An 11,935-nucleotide genomic window follows, 5' to 3' on the forward strand; every position below is an offset into this window, starting at 1 on the left:
CCGGGTCTATTCACATCTATCGTTTTCACTTTCGCTTTTACTTTGCTTTGTTACTTTGTTGCTTTCAGTTCTCACTTGGCAAACAATCTATAAGGGATTGACAACCCCTTCATAGCGTTGGGAGCAAGCTTTTTGTGTTTGTGCATGATCTTGTGATACTCCTCCACTGGTTTGATACCTTGGTTCTCAAACTAAGGGAAATACTTACCACCGCTGTGCTACATCACCCTTTCCGCTTCGAGGGAACACCAACGCAAGGCTCTAAGGCCACGGGGGGAATCCTTTGCATATTTGCCTAGGAAGTCCCTTAAGGCGTAGCCGCATCAGAAGGATTCCTGGTGCCGTCGACACGACTATTCCTGGCGCCATAGCCAGGGCAGCACAGCTGACATCAGCGACAGAAAGGCGTTCCGATCACCGAAACGTAAGTTGTAGCCCCTCCCAAAAGTGCCTCATAAGGATATGGAGATGAGACCTTGGGACTATACTGGGGAGGACAATATTAAGAGGGTAGACGCCCAACATCAACAGTGGAAGGCTGACGTGGCTAACAAGAAGAAGCCGAAAGAGCCAGAGTTCCCGTCCACCCGAGAAGAACACGCCGCAACCGTGAAAATGCGTGGTCGTTTTGAATTTTCAGTTATTCCTATCCTTTTAGTATTTCAACCAAAATGGACAGAAATGGTTTTGAGAGAATTTAATGATGTTATCTTGTTCTCCAACACATGAGACTTGGCAAGATTGTCAAATATGAAATTTGTGACATGATAGAATTTTATTTGAATATATGGTGAATATTGCCTTTCTAAATATTTCAAAAGCTTGATTAAAACCAGAAAGGGTAATTGAGTGTTTTGACCAATATTTTGAGCTATGTGAGAGAGAGAGAGAGAGAGAGAGAGAGAGAGAGAGAGAGAGAAGAGAGAGAGAGTTATTGGAGGTAGAATTAATATGAATAGGGTGAGCTCTGGTAAAAATTTGAACTAAAGGAGATTCCATTTGGTACCCCAATCATTGACCACAAAGTTTTGGCAGAAGGTGTTTGATGATGAATAGAGGTACTTAGAGGAATCCCATGGCTTTAGAATTTAACCGGAATGATCTTGGTATCAATTTAATCCTTACTAACTCTAGCCTATCCTCCCTTCCACTCTTCACGATGGGAATGTTCTTACTGGCGGACGGGGTTGACGCCAAGTTTGACACACCACGCTCCAGGTTCTTTTCGGAAGGAACTGGCATCAAGCGGAAATACCACTTGGTCAAATGGGCGGCGATGTGTAGGTCAAAAAAATTCGGAGGCTTGGGGAGCACCAATTCCAAGCAGAACATCATCATGCCCCGAACAACCAGCTCGCGCGCGCCCACGACGATTGAGCTGCGAGCAAGCATGTCGGAGATGGAGGAGGACGACCCCCATTCATGCAGGAGCTAGGGAGGTGCCGAGTGTAGTGTGTTTCTCCTGTCTAAGATGTTTCAGAGGAGACGGACCATAAAAAGAACGGCAATAAGCTGCTCTTCTGCATGATTAAATGGGATTAACGGCATGGGACTGGCAATGACGATAGTGACGAGAATTCTCGGTAGTTAAACAGATCAACAATCAAGAAACTATATATGCAACATGATTTCACACAACCAAGAAAGCACATTTTTTTTATTCAATTTCTGAACCAGTAATAAACACATAATAGCACCTCCATCTCCCCCACACGAATTACACCAAATGTAGAACAAAACGGTACAATATAATTAACAAGTAAACAATGCGATTCAAAGACGTCAACCAGGTCTAGCATGTGGAATGACTTCACCTTACACATGCCCCTTTAACAAAATGGCAACCCCAAATAGCTGTAACAGTACACCATGGAGAAAACATACATGTTTTCGGACATGCACCCATAACTGTTCCCATTCCTTGCTCAAACGCTCGAATGAGAGAGTCCTGCTTTCAGTCGGCGGGATCGCATGCATGCTATCCGCCGCGTCCTCAACGTGATGCGTGTATGCATGTCCTTCACGTCTCTCTTTTAGTAACATCTTATGAGTTGCAAGATTCTCTTCCGCAACAACACCTGTGTTGCAAAAAGATGAAGACAAAAAAATAGTAAATATTTTTTTCAATATTGTTTGTGTTGCAATTTGTTTCCCATAACAACACCCATGTTGCCAAAATAGTGAAGATTTTTTTTTCAACATCAACTATGTCAAAAAAAAATCTATAACATAAGCTTTGGTGCAAAAAAAATCTGCAACACTATCCTTGTTGCAAAATATTTCTACAGCACTATCGTTGTTGTAAAAATAAGAAGGTGTTAGACGCATGGCAAAAAACTGAAAGCCAGAGCAAAAAGGATGTAAACCAACACAGAAAACACAAAAAGAAAAAAAAGCACGAGGATTCTAAAACTAGTCCAAACCGGTCATGGAAACTTCCTAAAACCGCTGTCCACGAAACCATATTTCATAGCTATTTCTCCCCGTTTGCCCTCCTGGCGCCTGCAACGCCGCCGCGCCTTGGGCCGGCCAAGCAAACGGATCTGGCGCCCAGAAAATATTCATTAATTCTCGAAAAATAGAGTGCACCGATTTTGTAGAAAAAGTTCTTCAAATGGAAAAAACGTTGACAGATTTTAAAAATAATATTAATCAAATTTGAAAAATGTTTATCACCATTTGATAAAGGTTCATTAATTTCTATAAAAAGTTCAACGATTTTGAAACACGTTCAATAAATTTGAAAAAAGTTAATTGGTTTTCAAAAAAGTTCACCGAAATTTTAAAAAGAGTTCATCGAATATGAAAATATGGAATTTCTTTTGAAAAAAGTTAATTGGTTTTCAAAAAAGTTCACAGTGATGGCGTATTCATACTGGGTGCGTGCAGTGATAATATGGAATTTCAAAAAAAAGAAACGAGGGTTAACTGGGCCGACTCAAGTGTGACAGGAGTGCGCTGCAGGCGCCCGTTAGCAGAAATGCACTATAACGGGCATCTGCAGGGCCGAATAGGGTTTGCCACGCTGGAGCTACACTAGCATCACCTTGCTCCCGCGAAAGGCTAGTTGGCAAGCCGAAATATAGATGCCTTTGGCATGATTTTTTTTAATGTGTTAATTAGATCGGTTATCACTGTTTTCTTTCGTTTTCATTTTTTACCACCTGTCTGCTTTTTCCAAGACCATTTTTACCCACTTCTTATAAATTTATTGCTACATGGTGACAATTTTTTAAATATATCATTTACATTTTCCTAATACATGTTTTCGAATATTTTTGCATAGGTGTTAAAAATATACACAAGACACTTCAACATTTATAGTGGCACAAATGTTTTTATTTAAACTATGCAAACATATGTTCTACATATTGCTGAAATGCTTTCTTTTTTCTAAATTTAAAATATATTTTTTGAATGGTACGAAACTTGTCTTTTTGAATCTGAACACATATTAAGAAGTATTTAAAAATGTAACACACAGTTTTTCAAATTGGATGAATGCTATTTAAATATCACAATCATATTTTTAGTAGCATGAAGAACTTTCTTTGAAATACACAATCATTTTTTTCATTGTATAAGCATTTATAAAAATTTTGAAGAACATTTTTATGAAACGCTTGAATATTTTCAGGAAACTTTATTTAAATTATTTTAGTTAATTTAATATATTTTTACATTGTATAGAATTTCTTGGAATGTCACATATATAGGTTCAAATTTAGTGAATGAATATTTATTACATTGTTTTTCAAATTTATCAACTTGTTTCGAAATGCAAATTTTTTGTAAACTCTAGAACATTTTTTATAATTGTGGGAAATATTTGAATAATAGAAAACAATTATTCCAGGAAAAATATATTTTCTAAATGGGTTTCAAAAAGAATAATAAGTTCGAAAGGACAAAGATTATTTATAACGGAAATAGAAAGAAAATAAATCCAAGGCCTTGCCCCCACGAGCGTGGCATGGCTCCCATCGGGCGCCTGTTGGGTGGGCCCTGCCATTTATGTTTTGCTGTGTTGTTATTTCTCCTCTTTTATTTTTATTTGACATCCCTTAATTGTGTTTATTTTTATTTTATTCCATTTTTTCCTTTGAAAATTTATTTTTCCTTTTCAACAGTTGTCAACAAAGTCAGAAAATATTCAGGAATTAAGAAAATGTTAATATTTCAAGAAGAAAAATATATTTTGGAAATGATTATATTTTATAAAAAAATTCACAAATTCTTGAAATGTTCAGTCGATTTCAAAAAATGTTTGCATGCTTAAAGAAATGTTTATAATTTCGAAATGTTTGTGTTTCCAAATTGTTCCTGCTTTTCCAGAAAAATCTAGTTTTAAAAACTTGTTCGTAAGTTCACGAAAATGTTTGTGTTTCCAAATTGTTCCTGCTTTTCTAGAAAAATCTAGTTTTAAAAACTTGTTCGTAAGTTCACGAAAATGTTTGCATTTTCAATTATTTTCGTGTTTATCCAAAAATATGGATATTCCCAAAAAAAGTCTGCATTCTCATAAAATTTAGAAGTGTTTGAAATTTTGAAAACAATTCATAAGTTATTTTTAAAAATAGGATGGAACACTAGTTTTTGTATATTTGCGCATCTTATTGCTTTGAGCTCCCTTAAAGTTCAGGAGGCCTCGGGTTCAGATCCTAGACACGCCTTCTTTTCAATGCTTTTTTAACGTTTTACTTCAGGTGTGCTTGAGCAGCGTTGCTACTGGGCCGGCCTTGGCCGCGTATTGGCGGGAGCTATGTATTTTTAAAAGAACATCATATCCTTTATTATGAAGGTGTATGAAAAGATCACATCTATTGATGTGTTTAGGCATAATTGTACGGAAGTAGAAGTGTTAAATTTTGTTAGTGCCTTATGAACCATCACACTGAATTTCTGAAGAAAAAACATAAAAAATTTCTATACTCCAAAATGTGTTTTTCAGATTTTTTAAAACTCGTTGAATCACTAGTTCTTCCAAGAGATTTTGTCCAAAACCATCGAAAGTCACTAGGGCGTAATGGAGATGCATTTTCTTGGGCCTTCTGTGACATACAATTATACAATCAATGTACAACCTTTGCCCGTGCCTCCACCTACAAGCTAACCGAATTTATCTAAAAAAAAGCTAACCGAATTTGTTATGGAACGTGTCGCAATTAAACTGGAAATTCATACCTGACTCCTTACCTTCCTCCAGCTTCCAATCTTCAGAGTTGCGTTTGATTCTCTCCAATAAATTCCACTTGTGATCAATATCCTTTTTCATAAAAGAACCGACACAAGAAGTGTCAAGCATGGTATGATCTTCATGAGAAAGCCGAGCATAAAAGTTTTGAGTGATGAGTTCTCTCGAGAGCTCATGATTAGGGCTTGAATATAGCATTGATTTAAGCCTCTCCAAGCTTGAGCTATGCTTTCCCTGTCACGAGGCCAAAAGTTATAAATAAAGTTTCGATCACGATGTACTAAATGCATAGGATAGAACTTTTGATGAAATTCCAATTTCAACCGATTGTAGCCCCATGATCCAGTATCATCACATAGCCTATACCATGTCAACGCCTTATCCTTCAAAGATAAAGGAAATACTTTCTTCTTTACCTCATCCTCGGGCAAACCTGCAAGCTTAAATAAACCACAAACTTCATCTACATAGATTAGATGCAAGTCTGGATGTGAGGATCCATCTCGTGTGAAAGGATTAGCCAGCAGTTTCACAAGCATACCCGAAGGAAATTCATAAAAGATATTTTCAGTAGGTACCTCAGGTTGAGGAACAATTCCTCGTGCTTCCGTTCGTGGTGAAGATACCCCGAACAAACTCCTCAAAGAAATAGTTTCCATAGTGACAAGTGACAATAAATTTCAGCACAGTATAAAAATGTTTCCTTACCAATTTTCACTTACCAAAGGCGCTTCACTCCCCGGCAACGACGCTAGAAAAGAGTCTTGATGACCCACAAGTATAGGGGATCAATCGTAGTCCTTTCGATAAGTAAGAGTGTCGAACCCAACGAGGAGCAGAAGGCTCTGATAAACGGATTTCAGCAAGGTAATAACTGAAGCACTGAAAGTAGCGGTAACAAGTGATTGTGTAGCGAGGTAAAACGCAACAAGCAAAGAGTAACAAGTAAAAAGTAGTAGCAACGGTGCAGCAAGTGGCCCAATCCCTTTTGTAGCAAGGGACAAGCCTGAACAAAGTCTTATAGGAGGAAAACGCTCCCGAGGACACAGGGGAATTTCTGTCATGCTAGTTTCATCATATTCATATGATTCGCGTTCGTTACTTTGATAGTTTGATATGTGGGTGGACCGGCACTTGGGTACTGCCCTTACTTGGACAAGCATCCCACTTATGATTAACCTCTCTCACAAGCATCCGCAACTATAAAAGAAGAATTAAGACAAAGTCTAACCATAGCATTAAACTAGTGGATCCAAATCAGCCCCTCACGAAGCAACGCATAGACTGGGCTTTAAGCTTCTGTCACTCCAGCAACCCATCATCTACTTACTACTACTCCCCAATGCCTTCCTCTAGGCCCAAATATGGTGAAGTGTTATGTAGTCGACGTTCACATAACACCACTAGAGGAAAAACAACATACATCATATCAAAATACCGAACGAATATCAAATTCACATGACTCTTATCAGCATGACTTATCCCATGTCCTCAGGAACAAAAGTAACTACTCACAAAGCATAATCATAATCATGATCAGAGGTGTAATGAATAGCATCAAGGATCTGAACATAAACTTTTCCACCATGTAATTCAACTAGCATCAACTACAAAGAGTAATCAACACTACTAGCAACCTTACAAGTACCAATCGGAGTCGCGAGACGAAGATTGGTTACAAGAAATCAACTAGGGATTGAAGAGGAGATGGTGCTGATGAAGATGTTGATGAAGATACCTCCCCTCCGACGAGAGGAGTGTTGGTGATGACGATGGCGGCGATTCCCCCCTCCGAGAGGGAAGTTTCCCCAGCAGGATCGTCCTGCCGGAGCTCTAGATTGGATCTGCTCAAGTTCCGCCTCGTGGCGGCGGCAAAACCACGAAAAAGCTCCCTATTGATTTTTTCTGGACCAGGACGCTTCATATAGCAAAAGAGGGGGGCTAGTGGGCCGTCAGGGAGCCCACAAGCCCCCACTCTGCCACCAGGGGGTGGCGGTGTCACGGCTTGTGGCGCCCTGGCAGCCCCCCTCCGGTAATTCTTTAGCCCAGTATTTTTTATATAATCCAAAAAAATTCACGTAACTTTTCAGGGCATTTGGACATGTTCGGAATAGTGGACTAGGATTTGCTCCTTTTCCAGTCCAGAATTCCAGCTGCCTGAATTCTCCCTCTTCAAATAAACCTTGCAAAATAAGAGAGAAAGGGCATAAATATGGTACCACAAGTAATATAACAGCCCAAAAAGCAATAAATATCAACATGAAAGCATGATGCAAAATGGACGTATCAAACACCACCGTGCCACGGCCGCAGATCTTCACCGTTGATCCGTCGACGAAGCGCACCGTGCCGGACACCGATCTGTCCAGCTCCGCGAAGGACTCCAGGGAGCGTGTCATGTGGTTCGTGGCTCCAGTGTCAAGGAACCACGACTGTTGCCCCTGATCGCCGTCGAGGGAGGGCGTGATGACGGCCTTCTCTTCATTCAGAAAGACTTGGCCGCCGTTGTGCACCGCAGAGTTGCACGACGCGGTCACCAGTGTTGATGCAGGGGTGGCCATGTGATCTGCGCCCTCGACTACTTCCTCCACACATGCCATCATGAGACCAGGACCGCCGTCCTCTTCTGCCTCCGTGAGATTTGCGGTAGCCGCCGGCGGTGGAGCACCCCCCTTGGCGGCCTTGGCGGCCTCGTCATGCTGTTTCTTGCGGCAGTCTCTGGCCCAGTGGCCTTTCTTGCGGCAGTAGCGGCACTAGTCCTTCTCCACGCCCTGGGCCGAGCCAGGTGGAGACGAGGTAGGAGGTGGATGGCCACCTCTCTCGCCATGGTCGTCGTTCTTGACGCCAGAGCCGCCGCCACGGGGCTGGTGTTTCTTTGCCTCCCACTGTTCCCGCGTGAGAAGCAGCTTCCCGCCTGCGGGGCTGCTGCCTTGGTCACCGTCCATGCGCTCCTCGATCGCGCGTAGATGGCCCGTGACCTCCTCGACAGTCATCGATTTAGGGTCGAGGAGGGTTTCCATCGAGAAGGCGATCTGTGCAAAGCACGAAGGAACCACAGAGAGGAATTTTCTCACAATTTTTTCTTCATCGACGACGTCCCCTAGTGAGCGCAGTGCAGCGGCGAGGTTGGAGATGCGAATGCCGAAATCCTGGATCTTCTCGCCGTCCTTGAACACCACGGTCTCGAACTCAGTTTGGAGACGCCGCAGTCGTTCGTCGCGCACGCGATCAGGTCCTTGGTACTGGACCCGGATCGCCTCCCATGCCGCCTTGGCTGACCCCTTCCCGATCAACATGAAATGCATGTCGGCCGACGTCGATCGGACCAGCACCGCCAGGGTCTTCTTGTCATCGACGCGATGGATGGTGTCATCCTCGATCGCGTCCCAGAGCGACGCAGCCTGAAGGTTTGCCTCCATGACCATCGCCCAGTGCGTGTACCCGCCGCGCGTCAGCATCGGGAACTACAAGTTTGTGTCGGAGCCGTTGCTGGACTCGCGCACGATCTATCGCACAATCACCTCGCCGCCACCACGTCGAACTCTGCTCCTGCCATGGCCGAGAGAGCGTTGTTGCTGCTGCGCGGACGGAGAAGTTCGTGACTGGTGCGGAGCGCCCCCCGCCGGTCCATGCAACATGGCCACAGGACCTTGTTGCTTTGATGCCAATTGTCTCCCCTAGCTCTAGCGATCGAGAGAGAGAGAGAGAGAGGATGCAGAGAAAGAACACGCAATGGGGACTCTGAAGATTTTGTGCTGCGCTGAACCTTATACAACTTTTCTGTTTTTGCTCCTTTTATTCATCACGGATACACCCGATCGTGCCCGAGCTACGCGCTCCACTACTGACCACGTCCATCCTCATGATCCGAGCTTCGAGCTGGGCCTATTACGACTAACCTAGGGCGCACAAATCGCAACCAACCGGCGAGAGAAAAACTGCTAACAGAAACGACTAACTTGCTACTGACGAAACTGAATGTGTCTAGCGACACTTATCTGAAAAACCAACATGAAAGATGCAGATGAAGGAGGGAGACAGGGTTTAAGCCAACAGCAAGTGTGCTTAATAACCATAAATGGATTGAATATGTTCATGTCCTGAAAGGAAAAAACAAGGCTAGATTAGCACGTTGATGGTGCACTATGACAATATCACAAGCAACAACAGAAAAAACGAATGAGTGCGGCAAAGCGCGCCTTTACTCGCACCAGGTATAGATTGCAAAAGCAAATTGGAATGACATATATATAGCAAAAGCAAATTGGAATGCAGAATTCACTGCAATGTAGTGTGTTTTTTTGCAGACAAATATTGGTCCTCTTGATCAAAGGAATTACGTCTCAATATTTTGAGCACAATAACATAGAATCCGGTTTCTTGAGGCGGACAGTGAGACATTACACTAAGGTGTGGTTCAAAAACAAATTGGATAAACTGGAACGTCTATACCGGGATACAGTCAGCTTCCCCTCTTGATCTGCTTCCAGCATGACTACGAGCGGGCGCCTTGCTTCCGGGTCAACGCCGAAAAGCTCGGCTACATCTGGACTGGCGGTCTGGTAAACGTTGATGCTGTCCTCCAGCCTTGAAGCAGCAGCAAGCTTATCGCTGTGAGCACCCTATATCATTATTTACGATAGAGTAATTAACAAAAAATTGTCACAATACTGTCTGTACCATGTGCGATAGCTAAACATCTACTCCCTCCATTCATAAATATAAATCTTTTAAGATATTTCACTATGAACTACATACAAATGTATATAAACATATTTTAGAGTGTAGATTTATTTATTTTGCTCCGTATGTAGTCCGTAATGAAATCTTTTAAAAGACTTATACTACCTTCATTTCTAAATATAAGTCTTTTTAAAGGTTTCGGTAAGGGACTAAATAGAGAGCAAAATAAGTGAATCTAGATTCTAAAGATACATTTTAGTAAAACCTTTAAAAAGACTTGTACTGAAAAATGAAGGGAGTATTTAGGAAACGGAGGGAGAGAAGAATCTTGGAGGCAATGAGAAATTATTAAAGCAGAAGAATCGTCTAGTATTAATGGGTCAATGTGAGTAGTAACATGCATGGCAGTTGGTTTGGTTGCCATTGAAGCATCGTAGTAGAGTATATTATTGGGTCTCAATCTGAATGTCTGATCTGGGTAACATGCATGCATGGGTTGCAACTGAAGCAATTTCGGTAGGTTGGTTGACTTTGGTGAGAGAGGAGCATACCGAGAGGGAGTCGAGGAAGGCGAGCACGGCCATGCCATGATCGGCGACGATCTTCTCGGCCTCGTCGACGGTGATGATGTTCTGCACGGCAGGGCCCAGCTTCTTGGTGATCCAAGCGACAATGGCGTCCCTGCAGCAAAGGAGTATCAGTTATCAAATACGGCAGCCAGCAGCCAACAAGTATCAAATAGGGCAGAAGTACTTACTTGGTCCTCTCTCCGTAGTAGCGGTAGCCCTTGGCGCCGTCGACGAAGAAGTAGACGGTGGGGGAGCCAAGCACGTCGTGGGCGCGTGCGAGCTGGTTGTTCCGGGCAACGTCGACCTTGGCGAGCGCGACGTCGAGCCCCGTATCGGCCAGGTGCGACGCTGCGGCAGCGTACTCCGGCGCGAGCTTGCGGGACCAGGAGCACCAGGGCACGTAGAAGTCGACCATGACGTGCCGGCGTGCGGCGACGAAGGAGGAGAAGTTGGCGGCGGTGAGGACGACCACGTGGGCCTCGTCCACCGCCTCGGGGTTGTCGTCGTCGTCGGTGAGGAAGAGGTCCTGGACGTACCGGTTGTAGGCGGGGCCGCCGTCCTCGGAGTTGTTGCCGGCCATGGCGTCGGCGCCGGCGTTGGTGATGATGTTGTCGAGGCTGACGTCTGGGGCGGTGGTGGAGGCGGAGGTGTGGGGGAGGAGGAGCAGGAGCAGGGCTAATGGGATCGGCATCACCGCTATGCATGGACGGCGAGGAAGTTTGCTAGCTAGCCGGTCCACCTGAGGTTTAGTATCATCCTTGCTACGGGGAAGGGCCATCGATGTGCTCAATCATTATGTTTGGTGCAGTTAAAGCATCTCCAACAGTCGCTCAACATCGTTAGGTTTGATACAGCTCCAACAGCCCTGTTAAAATTCAGCATGCGCACAGTTCTAGCAACGCGTCAAAATGCAGCACGCGCGACCAGCCGACGCTCACATTTGTTCATTTTAGACACAAATTTCACACATCAACACAAAACATATGACATATAATTTGAATTACAAACATCATTCAACCAAGTTCGTGCCCAAAAGTTCATGCCCACAAGTTCAAATTCATGCCTATAACATCATTCAACGAAGTTCAAAATGCAAACCAAGTTCATGACACGAACGAAAGGCACAACAATCAAGCCTCTTCTTCATCCTCATCTTTCTCCGATTCATCCGACTCCGTCGAAGACGATTCTTCCTCCTCCTCTCCATTGTTCCACGCTGCATCCTCATCACGTGAAGCTCGGAAGGTGTTGCCAAGATCATGGGAAGATGGCACACCGGTGCCCGAAGGTGCACCCATGCCGCCAATGAGAGCCGCAAAACTCATGCCACCCATGTCGTCCAAGCCGCCCGGAGGTGGTCCGAAGCCACCGATGCCTCGCATGGTCTCTATGGTAGCTCCAAAGCCACCCATGAAACCCATGCCGTCCATGGTGGCTCCAAAGCCACCCATGGCACCAATGCCACCCATGCCGCCAAGGCCACCGCCAT

At 43.9% G+C, this 11,935-nt stretch overlaps 1 protein-coding gene across 1 annotated transcript; it reads right to left on the bottom strand.

Annotated features, from left to right (window-relative positions):
- Positions 1-9,411: 9,411 nt before the first annotated feature.
- On the bottom strand, positions 9,412-11,208 carry LOC123404316 (protein disulfide isomerase-like 1-4). Its single transcript, XM_045098241.1, has 3 exons — positions 10,635-11,208; positions 10,429-10,558; positions 9,412-9,816 (listed from the first exon to the last, which is right to left on the bottom strand). Exons 1-3 carry the CDS (start codon positions 11,135-11,137, stop codon positions 9,595-9,597), a joined length of 855 nt encoding a protein of 284 aa, XP_044954176.1. The 5' UTR covers positions 11,138-11,208; the 3' UTR covers positions 9,412-9,594.
- Between the last annotated feature and the right edge of the window lie 727 nt (positions 11,209-11,935).

Source organism: Hordeum vulgare, chromosome 6H (assembly GCF_904849725.1).
Source record: "Hordeum vulgare subsp. vulgare chromosome 6H, MorexV3_pseudomolecules_assembly, whole genome shotgun sequence".
NCBI classification, from domain to species: domain Eukaryota; kingdom Viridiplantae; phylum Streptophyta; class Magnoliopsida; order Poales; family Poaceae; genus Hordeum; species Hordeum vulgare.